Source organism: Rissa tridactyla, chromosome 5, assembly GCF_028500815.1.
Source record: "Rissa tridactyla isolate bRisTri1 chromosome 5, bRisTri1.patW.cur.20221130, whole genome shotgun sequence".
NCBI classification, from domain to species: Eukaryota; Metazoa; Chordata; class Aves; order Charadriiformes; family Laridae; genus Rissa; species Rissa tridactyla.
In genome coordinates, this window is record NC_071470.1 from 12,616,301 (window position 1) to 12,636,229 (window position 19,929).

General features: G+C 36.8%; 1 protein-coding gene across 21 annotated transcripts in view; it reads right to left on the reverse strand.

The window, feature by feature from the left end:
* Positions 1-241: 241 nt before the first annotated feature.
* The window catches only part of DCUN1D4 (defective in cullin neddylation 1 domain containing 4), a 42,060-nt gene continuing 22,372 nt past the window's right edge, over positions 242-19,929 (reverse strand). For 20 of the 21 annotated variants that reach the window (XM_054201747.1, XM_054201743.1, XM_054201742.1 and 17 more), the window contains 7 exons: positions 14,247-14,338; positions 11,975-12,045; positions 10,269-10,360; positions 9,304-9,412; positions 5,274-5,378; positions 4,736-4,838; positions 242-4,625 (listed from right to left, as the gene is read on the reverse strand). In XM_054201747.1, the coding sequence (XP_054057722.1) occupies positions 4,570-4,625; positions 4,736-4,838; positions 5,274-5,378; positions 9,304-9,412; positions 10,269-10,360; positions 11,975-12,045; positions 14,247-14,338 (628 nt within the window). In that variant the 3' untranslated portion in view covers positions 242-4,569. Of the gene's footprint in view, positions 4,626-4,735; positions 4,839-5,273; positions 5,379-9,303; positions 9,413-10,268; positions 10,361-11,974; positions 12,046-13,105; positions 13,233-14,246; positions 14,340-19,929 lie in introns of those variants that run through there. The other variant, XM_054201753.1, reaches the window with a different exon arrangement.

Sequence of the window (19,929 nt, forward strand, 5' to 3'; positions counted from 1 at the left end):
CAAATTGGCTCTTTTTGTTGAAAACTTGTATTGCAATACTGGTTTACACCCACACACTCCATTTGAAACATACCCTTTTCCAACAAAAGTTTTAAATATTGATTTGCCTTAGTATTAGAAATAAGGATGAAAAGATTATACATACAAGTTCTCCGCTACTAAATGATAAAGGTTGCCAGCTGACGTGATACACGTTCAGATATGAGAATTTCTGAAGGATGAACCACAGAAAAACCTGAAGTCAGTTGCTGAAACCAACACAAACACTGTTTATTTGTGGGATGCCATTTTACATCAACACCAGCAAAAGACCTAAAAATCAACCGGTTGAACTCGTGTTAAGTGGCGTAACAGTATTTTCCTCAGGTCGTGAGTCACAGGAGTTTAGCACACCTTATTTATGTAATATCCAAATAACTAAGACACAAAGCATTCACAGTTACAGGTTAACTGCCGTTCCTGCAACAGCAGTGTCAGTAGGTACTATTTTGTGACAACACACGTACACACGCACACGCACACACACACACGCGGGGGGGGGGGGGATTAAAAAAAAAAACCAAACAAATGAAAAATATCAAGCCGAGTTTTGGTCTCAATCACAGACAACAAACTATTTAGTTGGTGGATGGATTCTATACACTTTTACAGCAATACGAAAGGACAAAATATAAGGCCTAGAAAGAGGTATTTTAGCAGTTATAATTAAAACCAGGGCACAAGCTAACCTTTAAAGCTGTCTATATGAATTCCAAGAGTATTAAATAATTTGTTAGACTTGTGACCAAGGGTCAACAGAAATCTGGGAAAACCTTAAAACAACTGAAGTCCATCCCTTGCCCTCCAAAAAAGTAACTTGGGAAGATTAACCAAGTAGCCACGAGCTGTAACTGATTTTGATTGTGTGAGCATATTCGTGATGAAATAAAATGCATGTATTTGTGGTAAAATGGGAGAGGCCTCCAGTCCTTTATAAATGTTAGAAAAGGCTACACAAAGGTAACCCAAATACTTACTGTAGCTTAAAGACAACCTTAAAACAGGTTTTAACTGAAAATTCAAGTACATAAAGGAGTCCAATAAATTCCACCCTCTTCAGCTTGCTTCCCTTGAAAAAGATACAAAGTGAAAAAACAACAGTAACAGAATCATATTAATAATTTAAATACTGAATATTATTTTGCTCTGGAATGAAATTTCATTCGTGGAATGTTTTGGTTACTAATATTCAGAGAATCGTAGAAAAGACCTTAAAGATCATCGAGTCCAAAGAGCTCCAAATGTTTGTCATCTATCACCTTAGTGTGTCGACTGCTATAGTCTTTGGATGCCGTTTTCCTTTCACTAACTGGCTTTCCACTTTACGTCTCCCAAATACCCAGCATGAATTGCACGTAGATCATCAAGTTTCTGCCATAAGGACAATAACAGCACACCAGAAAGATCCGCATAAGACCCGTGACGCTTCTGCCAGAATGGCCTCTCGGTGTCTTGTCCAAGAAGTCAGCATATTCCGTATGTTACTTTTCAAAAGCAAAAAAAACCAACCCTATTATCAACTATATGATGGCATAACAAACAAAAAACCAAACACCAAACTTGTACTAAATACAAAGTAAACTGAGTAGCTTAGTTAAGTTTCCACTTATTTAAAAATGAGAGAGAACTTCTCCAAAATACAAGAGCTGGCAACGTTAGGATCCTCTGCTTATCAGCACATATAGCAAAATCCAGAAGGATGGATAGCACAGGGAAGTGTATCAAACCATACCGGTCCATTTTAGTTCATTTGTTCTCTATCAACGTCAGTAAAGCCATCTCCTAGCTGTAATTAAATTTGTGGTTTATTTTATGAAGATGCATGTTTATAAACCAGCTGAAAACTACAGATTCATCCTGCTTGCAAAAGGAAAAAAAAAAATTTGCCGCATCTATCTGATTCATTTCCAAACACATTCTTCCTTTCCTTCACTCCTGATTACTTTTATCCAAGGAAAAACTGAAGAGTTTGTTTACTTATACAGCGTGCATACTTTCTGACGTTTCTTTTCCCCTGTTTTCTTTGCTTTTAATTAATGTTTGTGTTCCGCTAAACGCTAGCAAAACTTGGAAAAAGAGCACCTGGTTGAGCTGAACAGATTTCTGTTGACCCTGTTACATGAAAATTATACCTATAAGAGTAATAGATTAAAAGTGTCTTTGGCTCTTGCTTCCGTTACTGGAAGCCAAATTATTTGTGACATACAAAACCTTTTATGCAAACCTTGCATTTGTTGCAGGATTCATGCCAATTTGTGCTAAGCAGTTTTCTAAAGTCAGTAACTAGCTTAACGTTTAAGAACAATTACAGTACTTCACTTAAAATCTCAGCAACCACTATTTAGCCTAATTTTACATGTTATATTGCTTCTAAGTTCATTTTTTTAAGAACTAAACCAGCAGCTCCACTGATATTTCCTTACGGTTATACTATGGTAATATACACATTTACATCAGAAGTCTTAATAAAACGCGTGTGTTTTAGTAAGAGGCTTATTGTAAACATTAAATACCACACTCCACTGAATTAATTTCTTGTGCAAACTGGCATCAAACATGGAATTAAGGTTATGCGTATTAGTACATAAGAAAGCAATGACTATGTATGTTTTACCACTATTAACTTTAAAGGGCACTATTTAGTCTCATGGAAATCCGAACGTGACCATTTCACGGGGAAAGGTAGTATTTCCTTCTCAGCATCATGAAATTCTAGGTTTTGTATAGGCATACATATTGTATATTTATGTATATACAAATATACACAAACACACACAATTTTTGTCTTTGGCAGCTGAATTTGACAAACGAAACCCAACAACAACAGACAGATCTGAACACAACTGACCACCTGTAGCACCACATTACAACCTCCTGGTCCAGGGCAACAAACTAACGTGCTTTTGCTAAACTAGGCTTAATCCTGAAAGTAGTCAAGTTTGCGATAGTTGTTCCTGACTTCAGTGATGGCAGAATAGGACCTTCAATGCAGCTGAAAATTTTACCTTCAACCTAAAACGCTTCCCCCCCTTCCCCTGGATTGCATTCTAGAGAAACAGCAAAACTGCCAATACCTTGTTAAATATTTCTACACAAAAGTAATGTTATTCTTCGTTCCAATACATCCACTGGCCCTTTTTTGTTAAATGCTCCGCGAATCAATATGGAACATTTTAATAAATCCTTAGAGATCAAAGTTTAATAGCACCGGATACTTCAAGGACCTATTTATAAAAATCAACACTAACGTTAATAAAGAAGGGTAAGGCAAAGACAATGTGACAAAATTACAGAGCTTAAACATAATTTCGTTCACTCATTTTCCCCAAAATAATCACTGGAACTGTCCTATAAAGAAATGAGTGAAATAGCCAGTGGTCCCTACTAAAAAGTACTGTCAGTTAATGCTGGTGTTTAACATGCCCATTGCCTGCAACGGACATTCTGCTAGGAAATTCCAATCCCCAGCATGAAAGAAAAAGTAATGTTTTGACTATTCAATATAATATTTTTAATTACTTAGAAACACAAAGTTAGAGACCCTGGCAAAAACTAATGTTACAGAAAAAAAAAAAAAAAAACACAAACCCCAAATCTATATTATCTATGTGCTAGGGGTGAGCAGACTTTATTCCCCAAACCACTAATTTCAGCTAGAACTTTCAATTTCAGAGACCAAAACAATTTCACAGACCAAACACTCTCGGGTACACCAAAAATTAAAAGGAGTATGCCAAAGGCAATTTACGAAAGTCTAAAACCCATTTTTAAAAGGTACTTTAATTTGTTCACTTGTACCTGTAATGACTACTGCAGTTTTAACATTAAAAAGTCAGTACTTTTTTCTTCAAATGGAAATCATCTGTGGCATGTACAACTATTACAGTGTTATAATATTTATATGTGTATACATATTTTTTTAAGACACCAATGTTTCGTTCCTATTAAGCAATAGGTCAGGTTTGGCGAATTCCGGTGAAGAAAGTCACAGCACGTCTTCTCCCCTCAGAAACTGGCATCTCAAATAGTAACATTAAAATTGACAATAGTTCTTCACATAACTATGTCCAAGCAGTCTGTTCATTTCATTTTCTGAAATGCTACATTTGAGACCAAAAGAAAAACAAAACAACTGAAGTTTCAACAAACATGTAAGTGATGACTAGAAATATGCCACAAAATTATTTTTACAATACATTTCTGCAGAAATAATCCCTAGGTGAAGCTTCTTTTTTTTTTTTATACACATATACAAAATTTAGACAGCAATATACACATAATCACAGTGAAGACGCTGGCAAGTTCACCAATTCGTAGTGTAAATACAAAATGCAAAGCAGCCTTCAAAGAGAACAATGCTACACAGCAAGCATAGCTAGCTTGTTAAATAGCAAACATCAAAAGTTCCCTGCAAAAGGGATGCAGTGCAAGAAAAGCAGCATGCACTTCGATACAAATAGCAGTTTATGGCTAATGGTTGACATAACTGTGGTAACAGTGACTCTTGAGTGGCTGTGCATAGTTAAACTCCTATGTCATCTGTTTTCCTTTATACCATTCCACAAACTCATCCAACAACACTGGCCCTGTAGAGAGATCAAATAACTATATTTTACAAAACTCTGTAAAAGGACACTGAATGATTAAGCTCAGAGAAAGAAATTATTTTAGAACACCGACATATGGTAGTACTTACAGGCTCCATCTTCATCGTAGTTACTGAGGTCAAGGTTAATTGTTCTGCTGAATTCAAGAACGTTACACCATTGGTCCTTATTGATAACTTTGTATTTTGATTGCTGCTTAAGGCAAGAAACAGAAGTTACTAAGATATATTTTCAACTCCCTCAAAGAAAATTTAAACCTTGTGATGAATTATTATTTTAATCTATATGCCATCTAAAACTAAATAGGATTAAAGAAACCACTAAGTAGTCAAACTTGTGCTGATTAATACATGTTTCTAGTTAAGACATCTTTTAGTGGACAAACACACAGCAATAAAATGAACGTCCAAAAGAAAATCAAAGACATTTTATACTTTGTCTTGCATCAAATAAACCATAGCAGCATAGGGATTTGGGGAAAACGAAGAAAGAAAAGATAACCAGCTGCATGTGCTGCTTTGGGGGTTTAGTATATTCTAAATCAGAACAAAAAACTCTTAGCTGTTCATTCTACCTCTAGTTAAAGTATCAAAGAAGACACATGTAATTCTGTTTCAAACTTCATACCTCTAGAAACTGGTGAAATACTGGAAAAAGAGACCATGTTTTTCCTAAAAGAAGGCCCAACATACACTTGGCAGTATTGATATCTAGGCTGCGCTGGTCCTTTTCCTGCATAAAAAGGAAAAAGGTCAAAAAGGAAAAAAAGAGCATTATTTCAAGATTTTTCACTTCCCCGGCTGGCTGTACTACAACTCACCCACACGTAACATAAATTAACAAATAAATAATATAACAATTAACTATAAATAGCAGTATCAAACAGTGTTTTTTTAATAAAACACAACTTCCTAGTAAAATTTCCTTCCTCATAGCTAATGACTTGCTAGACGGAGATGCTGCTTTCTCTCCCCTTTCCCAAAAGACTGTCACCGCTACTGCACATGAGGCATACGCTCCTGTTTGTGACTTCAGACCTTTCCAGAAAGCAATGGCCATTAGACCCATACTAATGCGTGCATATATGCCTCTGCATTGCCACACATCTCTTAAAACAGTATTGCTGTGCATATTTCCTGCATTGTTACTACAACTATATGAACTGTCAGTAGATGGTTAAGTAGCTATCAGGTAACAATGACCACGCAAGAGCAAGCCAAGGAGGTTCTCTGTTCTGTTATTCTACTGATTACACGAAATTCAGATTACATTAATTACCAAATGAGAAAAGGGAAGAGAATACACCAGCACATACAGACCCCTCGCAGAACCACTGCAGTTTTAGTTCAATGTAGCACTAGTACGTTAAGGCTTAAGGGGTGATTTTGTTTGCTTCTGCTAACAAAAAGAAGCATCATCTGTAGCCAGCAGATTCATTACATCGAAGCAGTGGGAAAATTAAATATACTTGTTAACACAACTTCTGCACATCTCAAAAGTAACATGTGGACATGTAAGATTCCATTCTGTTATTTTAAGTAGTTTATCCATCTACATTTGTTGTCTTGAAATTAAATAAATTTTGGTGAGAGATGGGATGTAAACCCCCACCCTTTTATGCCTTGATTACAGCATTAAGCTAAAAATTCAGAAATTAATGAAATCACAAAAAATAAAGTTCCATATTAGCTACTGGAGACCATGATCTCTCTCTATGTATTCATGATTGCAGACTGCAAAGTCCAAATTAAGAAAAACCAGAGCTATAGGGATACAGAGGATACAGGGAGTACCTAAGAGAACAGTACAAGAGAGCTACCCAAGATAAAGGGAACGGAGGCCGGTGCCTCAGCTGTACAAGTGCAGGTGTATGCACTACAGAACACACCTCTTTATTAAAAAAATCAAGCTCAAAACATAACTGAATTGTGTTCTATCATGTAGGAAGGATGGGGTAGAGCGAGATCCCAGTTCTCGGACAACAACTGAATGCCTTAGCCACAAGGTTAGCCTCTCGTCTTGCAACCCATTTCATACAAAATATACCTCAGTTCTAAAATCACGTAGACGGAATTTAATGTAGATTTGTTTTGGAAGGTAAGTGGGGAGGCCAGCAACTCTGAAAACATCAGAAGCTGTTTTACATTCTGGTCACTAAATCCAAGAGGGACTTCACTCAATCTGATCTAGAGTGAAAAATTAAATTCCAGGATGAACAAAGCTTTGCAATTAGTAATAAAGCTAGGAAAAAAAAACCTGCAAAGGCTTTTTTGTATTAATATAATACAATTCTTCCACTTATTTCCAACATCAAATAGTTCTATAAACTAATCCTCTTTCCAAAGCCCATTTACACCTCTGTCACAAACACCTTTAAGCAGAAATCATACTGTTGTGAGACTACATTTTATTTTCCATACTTTTTGTACTCTGAATTCTCCCCGTACACTCAAGCGTTAATGAAATCAGGCTCTGTTGCCTTTACTTTGGCCATGCTGTTTTTACATTCCTTGCATTGTTAAGTTTCTGCATTCTCCCTCTCCAACTACTGTTGAGAACAAATTGTTCAGATAAGCCCTTTATACCCACCTCCAACTGCCTAATGGCACATCTGCCATGACAGATGTTCCCATTTCATCCTGAACATACATTCCAGATACTTACATTCTTTTTCTTGAATACAGTGGAAAGAATATATTGACCAACTCTGATAAATTTCATTATTTGTTTTACATTGATGACAGTCAGTCTGTCTGAGATTTTTTTTTTCCACAATATTTCGGACCTATTTAAGCCACGAAATACACGCATCTGTATGTTCTCAAACTTGGCAATGACAATGGCAAACAGGGAGCGAGGAATGTATTTGTGCTTAATACCAACATATGGTGTTTTAAATTATTTCCTCAAATCCATGCTGACTTACATCATGCATGCTGCATAAAACCTCAATGACCCTAAATACCAAATCACAACAGATGCTTTCAAAAATTCTCTTAAAACTTCAGAAGTTTAGACAAGTGGGTTTTGCCATGGAGCACTTCCCCGAAATAATTACCCTTAGGACGGAAATTACACGATTTTCTGAATCAAACCCCAAAACTGTGCTCATCAGCTTTTTTCTAGGAATCACTTCATTGATTCTGATAAAAATTACATACAGATTCATCTGCTGCATCTAGATAAATATATCAGCCTTTGTCAGCATTCACTTCTATTCTCACTGGATGCCATTCTCCTATAGACTTCCCCGGCTCCACAGTATTAAAAGTTCAGTAATTCTATTTATCTAATATTGTTTTGACAATCTCCCAGTTGATGCGTCTTTGACTTACAGTTCTACAGTATGGGGGGGTTGTCACAAATCACGTCACAGCATTTGTGTCTCAATGTTTAAATACTCATTCAAGACCACTGTTTGTCACATCAATTTGGTACCTCTTGAAAAAACTCCACGCACCATCTTCTTTTTAAGCTTCTGCACTAACTTTTGACAGGCTGGTGCAGATTTGCTACTAATTAAACATTTTTTTAATTTATTCCAAGTAGTTCATCAGTATCTTGAACTTCTTTGGCAATGTTACTTATTTCCAGCCTTTGCATTTTACGTTTAGCAAAACTGGCAGAATAAATCTTCACAAAGCAAAGGAGGAATTAAGATGTTGATATGGCTTTTTTGCCCTCTCATACTAATAGCATACACTCTGTCATATTCAACTGTAGGCTTCCCTGGTTAAAAGTGAACTACTGTGAATCTCTCTGCGTGCTGACATGCAGAAAGCACTGACGTACCACAAATCTGAGTTAGTCATGACAGAATTGCTCTCAGTTCCATTTCTTCTCATTATTTTTCTCATGTTACTTTTTTTTTCTGCAAATTTTCTTGGTGCTTTTGGTTCTCCTGCACTGAAATCTGAGCTTCAGTTTTGCCTGTGACCATTTTTATGTTAAATCTTCTGTACACTGCATCATGTTAGCAAGACAGATGTCCAAATTCCATGTCAAAATGTTAGCTCAGAAAATTCAAGTTCTTTTATTGCTCCCTTTAAGTAGGAATAGTCTTATGCATATTATGGGTTCCAATGCCAGGTACAATTTTATCAAAATGTATTTTATATCAGGAAGACCGACATCAGAATATTGTTTAACAAATACTGAGAACATCATTAATGACCTTCCAACAGTCGTGTGAACCAGTATTTGTATTATATCATATCTGGCTTTTATCATGTTAGTTATTTTCATTCAGAAATGGCTGAATTGCCTTCCTATTTTAAGTATGTTTATGCTCACAGAATTCATACAGCAAGAAGAAAAACCAGGGTAATTATAAAGCCAGTGGAAGTAAGTGGCAAAGCTCCAACAGGCAACAGAATAGGGCCTAAATGACTTCCTTGAAGTCACAAAACAGCTTGAAGCAGAGAGGCAACAAAACATGTCAAAACACTAAACCACTGAACATCAAGCATCCTATACACATTTATTTTCCAGTTCTGGCATTTTGCACATACGTTTTTAGACCACAAACGGTTCCATTTGTTAAAAGCAATCTTGAGCGGTATCTTAAGAGAAACATATTTAGAAGTACACAGCCTTTCAGTTATTACTTAGGAAGGTAAGGTTTTAATTTCAGAAGCTGGTTTTCCCCAGTACTTACCCGTGCAAAGTCAAACGCGTATCTATAAATAAGTTTAAAATTGGTAGGCTCATTTAATAAAGATCTCAAGTAATCCAGAGAATTTCTCAATTTTTCTGTAGTATCACATCTAGAGGAAAAGCACAATGTGAATTTAGAGTCTGCATTCTTATACAGGTGTCTGATATTTTAGAAAAGAACCTCTAACGTCTATCCCCATCAATCTGTTCAAAATACATCACTCAAAAACCATCATGTTTACGAGTTGGTCTGCATAAAATGCCTTGATTAAACCCACTGTGTGAAATGGATTTAGATAAAATGTCAAAGTCTTACGTTGGTACTCTGATAAAAATTTGTTTGGCTTTGTAGAAAATGCACTCTCCAATAGATTAAGCTAAGAGCTTTTCTACACATGACAAACAATCAGCAAACCACAGCAGCGAAACAATACTTCTGTAGTTTTGCTGAAACTATAGAACTTTCTAAACAGTTTTATTGATTCTGTTCTGGAAGATAAGTCAAAACACAGTTCTGTCTCCAGCTCTCTATGAAACGTGATTATTCAACTGTATTTACGTTAATTATGTCGTGGAAATAAGGTCTCAACTGGAGAAAGCAACTCTTAGAAAGAACATGACAATGCAGAATCACAGAAAGGGTTTGTATTAATTAGCATTTTAAGCTACAACAGACTAATATCTAATAGATGGACGTCCCTGGGAACAGAAACAATGTCGAACTTCATGACATTTCTGTTTTCTTGACACTGAAGACATTTTAATCCAACTGTATTTAAACACATATCTCTCAGGTTTCAAGTTGTCTAAGTGGCATATCACCATAAATAGGACCAAAAATATATGGCTTCCACTCCACGGTAGAGCTCTCTGCTTTAGGTGTTACAAGTCAAAACATCAAACCGTGTTTTTTCTAAAAAAAATGGGTTTACTATAACAAACTGAAGAGGTTTTTAAAGCACTTACTGTAGTGATGTCATTCCTTTTAACCATTCTTGTAATGTAAAGTAGCCCATGTTTTGTGCATCCAATTTCCATGCTAGTACGAGCATAACTACCTGTTTTGAAGAGAAAAAAAAAATGAAGACTGAAAAAAATTAACAAAAAGATCCATGCATTTTTCAAATAATTACTGTTTAGTAGGCTACAGATGCTTTACTCGTATAAATGGGATATCTGGATCTTTGCTACACTATTTTAAAAGTTAAAAAAACCCTGAAAGCGACAAACCTGCACATAACACAAACAAAAAGAAGAAAGTGCAAAGATCCAGAGTGAACACCCACCCAAGTTACCAGTAGCCACCTTAATTCAAGTGAATGCGCACAGTCACCTAGTGAGCAGTGCAATGAGGAAGGTAACCTGGTGCAAAAGCTACAAAAAAGGTTTCCCAAAACAACTACAAAATCTAAGTACCAATCTGATCACAAGCTACATTTGGCATTTGTTAAACTCTCATCCAGGTGAACATCAGCTGCAATCCCTGAGCTCTGTGAAATCCAAATATTCTAAAGCTACCCCAGGGTACTGCCAGCCTACCTAATTTTGCAGGTCTGAACAGGCGTATAATTCACGTAGATGTTAAGTAAAGCTAGATGAACCAACGTTAACACACATCAAAATAGAGACTGACGCATAAATAGTTCAGTTTTCCCCAAAAGGAAACAGAGCCCTTTTTACATCTTCACACAGAAGACTGAGGCACTAAAGAATTTAGATAGAGTGATACCATAAGATTACTATCTTTTTCAGGAACTTAAGAAACCACTTTTGATATATACATGGAAGAACTTGCAGGACAACTGACCCTGCAGACTAGAAGAAAAAAATAATCAAGTCATTTAAATTTGCAAGTCAGCCATTAACTTGCTAATGTTAGTGCAGCTAATCAGAACACCTACTTATATACCCAAATGTCTGCATAAATCTCAAGGGTTTATTACAGTCATAAACTCCAAAATTAGCAAATTACACCTTATATTTACAGTAAATCTTTCAAAACCACAATTCTCATTTTACTTAGTCAGAGATGATGCTTTATGAATCCTGCAAAAGGTGGAACTTGCATATACATTTAAAGAGCAAAAACTGGTCACTAGGAAAAAGCCTGTAAAATGCACAACCATTCATTTTTAAATTTTATTTACTTCTGTATATAAATTCATCTTTTATATATATATAAAACTATATATATATTCTTTATTTGTGTTTTGAAATGGCGTAATGGGAGCGCTAAACTTGCTCACAATATTTGAAATCCCTTTCTCTCCTAGAAAACCCAAAGAAAACATTACTTTGTATTTGCTACATTAAATCTCCAGTGTTGTCTCATTGTTTCAGAAAAGACAATAGCGAGCTTTCCTTTTTTTTTATTCCTTTTTTTTTTTTTTTTAAAATCTCTTTCTTTTGGTGGGGGGGGGCTGGGGTGGAAAAGTGAAGGAGAAGGGGTGGCAGCAAAGACAAATTTAGTTTTTACAGACTGATAGTCTGGGGTTTAAAATAAAGGCAAGATGTTTCCAAAGGTCTATATAAACCTCCTTGATTTGTATTTCCTTAATTTTTTAAAAAACTCCCAAGAATTTTTTAATTCTTGATGGAGAAATAAGAGATATAAGACTGGCTCACGTACGTCATAACAGATTAGGCACTTTTTGAATGGATTTTGAACTTACATTTTCTGGTTCAACTCCAATGTCTTCACAAAACTTCTCCATACCTTCTGGCCCCACAATGTCATCAGTGCCTGCAAACAAAATGCATTTTACTTGTCTCTGAAAATCAAAACGGTCTGACCTTTACAGCACAAGAGAAATGCAATCACACAGTACAACGTGAACTTCCATACAGGGTTTTTTTGGTTTGTTTTGACACGCGATAAATATTTCCACACTTACTATCAGACTTGGATACACCTAAATCTTTATCTCACCTTTGGAAACAGAGACAGAAAAACTGTAAAACAACTCTTCATTCCTGTCAGTATCCTTTATTCTACCCATTTACTGAAATAATATTGGAAGAGCAAACTAATAAGATATTTAGGAATGCACTTAAGACTAGCAGAACATCCACATAATATTACCACGGTTAAATTAGTGGACAATGGACAGTGAAAGCCACTTCTTGGCTTGAATTTCTACTGTTATCATAAGATCACATAAGATCATCACATTTTTATGTGATATTTCTTTGCCAACTTAGAAGGAAAAAAAGATTCAAAATATAGATGCTATTAAAATGCACTGCTATTAAAACATGCTGGTAAATTAAGATATTTGTAACTTCTACAATACTCTACTGCAAAAATTATATAAGCCTCAGAATTTTACTGTGCAATTCTATTTTTTTTAAGTACATTTTAAGTATTTGGACTATTTTCTTAGAATTATTTTGGTCACGTTTGAAAGGGCTCATTTGGGGAAAAAAAAAAAATTAGAGGCTGGAATTCCTACTTTCATCCAATATAAGGATCCCATGTGCAAGAAAAAAAAAGGTTTTATAAAGGGAAGATCAAGCTATGTTTTATTATTAGGTGACCTACTATTGGAGAAATAACAAGGTTTAATTATATCTTTTCCCATCTTCGAAAACATCCTCTCACAGTTCTCTGAGCGTACAAAACAATTCTTAAAAAGACTCATTCTGTAATGTAAACACACACTAGGGGAAGAAAAAAAAACCCAAATGCAGTGACAACTGCCTGCATATATAAAGGAGAAGACTCATGAAGCAAGAACACAAAGAGATTATTATTTGAAAATTAATTTTTTAGAATGTTACTCAATACTGTAAACAGATCATACTCTCCGCTTTTCTCTGTTTTATCTTGGTGTATGCATCCAATGGAAACTCAAAAGTTCTTTCATATACAGCCTTCCTTTCATCCCTTCTTTCCATGAAAGTCTTGACAAAAATGAGTTATCCCTGTTGCTAGAGTAAAAAAATAAATCAAGCTGGTCAGAAAAGCAGAGAATCTAACAGGTTAGACTTGGCTTGAATTTGTCTGAATCTCCTCTCACAGACTGCCACAGACAAGTGAGATCTCAGAGTACTTAATTTAGTTTACATCATTTCACTAGAAGAAAAAACATATCTTGTTACATCAAATTAAGTCACTCTTCATTATGCGTAAGAAGTAGACAAAACATGACAAACTGTGGGCAATGTTATCCGAGATAGCATCAGAAAACTGCAAGACGACCTTATTTTCTTTGTCAATCACCTATTTCATTTCCTTTTGGTCTTTACAGTCATGAGATCATTTTTCCCATACTTCAAGCTCTCCCCTTCAGAAAACCATGCGTAAAAAATGAATACAATGACCAACTTCACTATTAAAGGATCATCTTTTGTGACAGCAGATCATAATCAACACCCCTAGAAGTAACTTCTGAAGAAAGTTCTCATACACAAGAGCAAGAATGATGGAAAACTATATAATGACAAGACTAGTAATGGGACACTGGAATTCATTCACTTCTTCGCTTGAAACCATAAGCACCAGCTTCAGCAGGAACAAAACTAATGTTACTACCTCCCTCACCTTTTTTTTTTTTTTTTTTTTAAATAAAGACACACTTCTCCCAAAGGATAATTCTGTACTATTCAGCACTAACACAGTAGATGACAGAACTTGTAAAGCCAGAGAGGTCACAACATTTTGGACAGAATTACAACTTTAACTATAGATTTGAATAGTAAAGTATACATGTTCCAAAATATTTTAAGTTACACACCTCCTGTGTTCTTTTTACAGAATAGTGACAAAGACAAAATTGCCCCTTTAACTCTTTAACTTCACGCTACACAGAACATAAGAAAAGCTTCTTTACGACTTTTACAAAAAAGCCTCATATTCAGTCTTGGAAAAGCTCAGTTAATGCAATTTTATATTCCTATGTAGATTAAATTGTTATTAGGAAGAAATGTGCATTTCACCCTTACCTGCATATTCATAGAACCATTCTAAGCATCTCTTACTTGAAAAGACTTCTTCCTCTGCTTTTATTCTAGTCGAATCATATTTTCTATACATACTTAAAAAAAAAAGAAAGAGAAACAAGTGATTAATTCATAAGTTTTTTTAAAAGCAATCTTTTAGTCAACAGCCACTGTAAGCAGCAATGTTCTTCCTTTCATGAACCAGTTTACTCAACATTCTGTCGCCATATCCAGCCATTTGGAACACTGCTTAAGAGTAAGCATCACTGAACCTAAATACTGTGTTTGCTCACTCTGTCACACTTCAGCTGATTCATAACAGTTATCCACGTGCGTGAACTTTTCTTACCACAAATACTAACTAATTCAAACTCAAACACAAACTGCTTTGTGTAAGTTCAAGTAAGGGTTGTGCACACCATTAGTTACCACAACCAACTGATGGGCTGTAACTTGGCTATGGGTCTAGATGCAGAGTCATTCCATGTGACAGGCAACACAGGTCCTACCTGCAGTCACACACATACTTTGCACATTTTGAATTATTAACTGCACATACCCTTTTGGCCTCCTCAAAAAATCCTGTAAAAGGCATAAAGGCCAAAATAAACATGACCCACACTTACATTGTTCTAAAGCCAGGAAGTTGGTAACACGAAAGAACCACAGAGAACAGGTTACAGGTCCTCACTGACAGTAACTCGAGGAACTGCACTCATCATAGGGTAAATAGTTAACCAAAAAGCTAGATCCCCAGCGCCCTTTCCCCTCAGAGATGACCGGCAAGGTAATGCCCTCCTTCAACAAGACACATAAGGCTCTTTAACTACATTCAGGACAACACTGAAGTACCAGTCTCCCGAATTTAGTACCTGAAACACCTATAGCACAGAAGGGATAGCAGAAGTTGATGAATTACTCCCCCATGTTTAGACTTCTGAGAGACAGTATAATTTGTGCCTGTTAGAGGAAGGAGACTCATCAGTCCAAGCAGCCGTTCTCTGCTGCGTATGCATTCTCTGATGCATTTCCACCACTCTGCGGCAGCTTGGCCTCATAAAGGCCAAAAAGAGCCAAGCAACAAATGACTTAGACCAGAGGAGGTAGCCAAGAAGGGCTCTGTAAGTGTTCCAAGCACGCAGCCCTTCCTCTTGCAGTGTCAAACCCTGCTGGGGGAGGACAACAAAGTGGCTAATTGCTTCAAGGAGAATTCTGAAACAACCTGATGAAATTAATTTGGAGTTGATTTCATCACCACTTTGTCCTTCTAGAAAGACATGTGAAGGATGTCTAAACTTAACAAACTTAGAGTACACTGAGCCCACTATCCTCCACTGAGCTCAGCTACCAGCTATGGGGAACTATAGCTAGAAGTTAAGGGCACACAGATCATTCTGACAGGAATTCAAAGAACCACTTCATGTTTATTGTCATACTTCCTTTAAAGCAACTAAACATTAGAAAAATAATACTAGTCAGAGCAAAATGATAAAATTACTAGTTGGAAGATGGATCCAAATGAGGCTCTTAAGAAATTTCAAGGTGGAAAGAAAAAATTAACACTGTACTGAAACACACTGATCCGCAACAAACTGGAACACTACAGAATGCCAGCCATACAGCCGTGTCTCAGAAACACACATATTCCTATACCCACAATTTGTAGAGTTTGGTTGGGTTTTTTTTAGGGTGGGGTTTTTTTTTCATTTTTGTTTTGAAAACACTTTTTTTCTATTTGAATTACCTACTTTATATAGGCTTCACTGCAGTTGCAAAGGAACATGCTGACAGCACTGCCCAACTAAGCCAGAAGGTGTAAGTCAGAGTTGCAACAATCTTTTATATATTTTTTTTTAAAACAGGTCTGATTACTTAACATTCTCATACTCGCAGAATGAAGTGTGATTATGAAAGACCTACCCAATATTTTTAGGCTATTCTGAACTCAGAGGAATCAAAAAAATGTCTTGAGACAAAGAAAAGAGGCATTCTGCCACTTTGGCAAAGGTCTAATTATTCAGTATGCCCTTGTTTGCGGCAAACGAACGTGACAAACACCAACTGGAACACCAAGTTGAAAACTGATTGTAGCAGGAGCTAGTCAACATCTTTATTCTATTCTATTTATTCACGAAGTCTGTAAAGAGCACTGCTGGGACCTAGGACATGCAAAGCTAATGTGGTTCACAAAAACAGACATTCATCATAAGACCCAGCGTTTTTTCTTCCGAAAGGATGATAACCAAAGTGCCTCACCCTGCTTTGTTCACGTTAACTCATCAACACATTAGCTGTCAATATGTGAACAGCAGATTTGGGAGGGAACCCTCAAGGAATAAATTTATTGACAGAGCTCTAGATCATCCCGGTATTTCAGAAAAAGGATTCCTGCATCTACAAGTGGCAGAGCTAAATACTGTAGCCTGAACCAAGACACCAATGACAGCAGTATGTGTAAGAGAAATGGTGAATGAGAACAGAAAAAACCCAGCCTTTTTTATACATTCACTGCATCTACGTATATAAAGTTTTCATAGCACTGATATGCGACTGAAAGTCATTTATTGTGCTTACAGCTAAGTTCACTGTTTAGGGCTGCAGAAAACAACAATACTCGTTAGTAAGTCCATGTGCCCAACACACGGCCAAGTAACTCCAAGCAAAACACTCTGGCATCAAACTTGTAATTGTTCAAAAAGCTCAGTATCTGACCACTGGAGTTTGATTTTTGAGAAACCAGAACTGATTACAGATCTTCCAACCTGTGGTGGTAAGAGAAATTACTTCACAAATTCCGAAAATAAAATCAGAAAGGATATAATCTTGAGCTATTCCAGCCTCTGCTACAAGCTAATCAGACAGACATTCATTAGAAGTGCAGGTGGCACTGTACCACATTTATAATGAGAATAGACTATGGATGGCCAGAAGTATAAAACCATGCAACAAAAATGACTGGATGATTCTCAGATGCCTTTCTCTCAACCTAAAGAACTAAGAGCAGATCACATATTCTGCGCGACAAGGATCACTTGAAAAGGAAGATGACAGAAACAAGTAACACCAATGTAGACCCGGCATTAGTGATACCTCATGTATAAAGACGAAGCCTGTTCTCTCCCTGCTTACTCCAAACACTGAGTTTCTCCCCCCAGTCTAGACAAACCAGCTAGTTACATTAGCAAGAGTCTCCCAACCCCGCAGTGCTGGTGAAGCAAGATGAGCAGGGAGATATAAGCAAGTAAGTAGGCAAGTATCTGAGATTACAGCCTAGGACAACCTGGCCCGATTATCACAGCAAGCCCAAGCTGGCAGCACAGGGTAAAGGTGATTCCAAAGACTGTCCTCCAAACTATCATTAATACAGATTTGATAGTCTCAAGAACCATATGTACAGAGGAGACAAACACAAACTGCCAGAGTTGTCTAGCATCCATTTTGTATCTCAGAATATTTCTCCTATCTTTGGAATTTCTCTACATATTGCAAGATGATGTGCCTTGTCTTTGTGCTAAGGACAGTGCCTCTTGCTACACAGACAAATACAAACTGCCAGAGTGCACAGGGTAGACATCCAGGAGCTCCAAACATCTGAACAGATCCCAGTTCCAAACAGCAAGTCCTCAACGGCTCACAGCTTCCTCAAGACCAGTACCTTCAAAGAGATGCACAACCATTCCGCTGACCATGCTACAGTGTGGTAATTTGGATGGTCCGTAAGAGGAACCCTACAGGAGTTTCAGTCACACACCAGAAGTGAAAGAAAATGCTGCTCCGAGTCTGGAGGAGGGAAAAAAAAAAGGGGGGGGGGGATAAAAGCAAAAAAAAAAAAAGTAAAAACCTCACAGACACCTTCCCTAAAGGCAGGGCCAATGAGTATACCCTGGTACTTTTGGTACCAGAACTTGTACCACCGTCAGAGAATGCCAACAGTGGAACAGGATTGCTGAAGGGCGTTTTCTCCACCATCAGAGCTAGAAAGGTGCATGCAGAACTTTCCGTCAGAGCATCTGCTCTACCTATCACTACTGGGCAACAGCAAACTCCGAGCCTTTGTGTTTAGAAGCACTCTTCCATTTCTGAACCCTGACATGCTGCCCATCAGGAACAGCAAGGAAAAAAAAAAATTACCTATGGGCAAAGAGTATATATTTGTCTCTCAAATGAGACACTCATGCAGGTAAAATGACTCAGGAAAATCTTCACTTGAAAAATAATAGGTGTTATTAGTTTAGCATGATGCTGTCAGTGCCAGGATAGTGACAGCAGACTTCAAAAAAAGTTTCTTTATATTATAACCAATACCTTAAAAAGCATTTAGCTTCTTCTTTTTTATTATCTCTTTCCTCTCTCTGGTTGGCAAAATGGCTGTTAGAAAGAATGTTGGACAGGGCAGGGGAAAAGCAACATGATATTAACCTGCCTATAATTTAATAAAAGTGATATCCACTACTTAACCACATTTAAATGAAGTTATTTCCTCAGAAATGCTTGCATCTCATCATGACCTAACAGCTGACTCACCATTTTTAAACCTATCTTTGAAATATTCTTATGAGCTAGGGAATTGTAATATCCCTGCAATAAGGATGAGACAATATAGTTTGTAATTGGAAGTGCTATAGGTAGATGTAAACAAACTAATTAAAAAACCTGAGTGTCTAGGCTTTTTCTGTTTCTTTAAATACAGCATCATCTGTGTATTTCTATTTTCCTTCGTTTGTAACTGATTTGGTGGGAAAGCAAAAGCACGAAAATTCATTCCAGCTACAATGGGGTGCCCAGGCAAGTCATCATAAGAGTACATGGTCACTGCCAGCAAAAAGAACAAGGTCGTGGTAATTCTCTTCAACCTACTGCAGTCTTCAAAGTTGGGTGCCTACTCCTGCTCCGAGCATGCTTCAGCTGTACTGCAATTTCTTAGAGCTCCACCTACCACGGCAGCAACCCCGGGCTGTGTGGCTCCAGAATATTCAAACTTGAGCTTAGTGAAAGCATGGAGCTTAGGTCACACAAAACACGCTCTTGATTGTGGAAGCTGGTAATAGCTCAGTTAAGGGGGGGGGAAGAAAAAAAAATTTTTTAAGGCACAGTTTATTATGGTAAGTCAAAAGTTAAACCCTCATGAAGATTTACAGCCTGCTCATCTCAGATGGTCAGTGTCTACTGAATGAAAAAATTAAGAAATCTACCAAGAGTAGCTTTGTTTCTATGCAACCAGAACTTATTCAAAGCCTTTGCCTCATTTTGTTTGAGCTTCAAACCGAGTAACTAATTGCTTTCAGATTATTTATATTTTGAAAGATGCAGACTTTTGATTGAAAATGCCCCCTACTACTTCCACTAATTCTACTTAATTAATTTAAAATTTTGGCTGAGAATTTTCATCAGTGCAACACAATCAAAGTATTTTTATAAAGCCTTACCTATTCATTCACAGTTATGATTTTAGCAGTAGTTTCATAAATACTAGTAGAAACAAGTGGGGGGTGTGGAAGGGAGATGTTTTACGATTCACAAGGAATGACAAAGACTGTCTAAAGCAACCCTCAAGATAAATTTACTTGACTGGTAAGTTTTATAAATGAGTATGTCCTATCTCTCCCTATTTAAAGGCTTACAATCATTTCTAAACTTTTAAATTAATGTTTCGAACTTCATCACACCTACTGAGCTTCATCAGGAG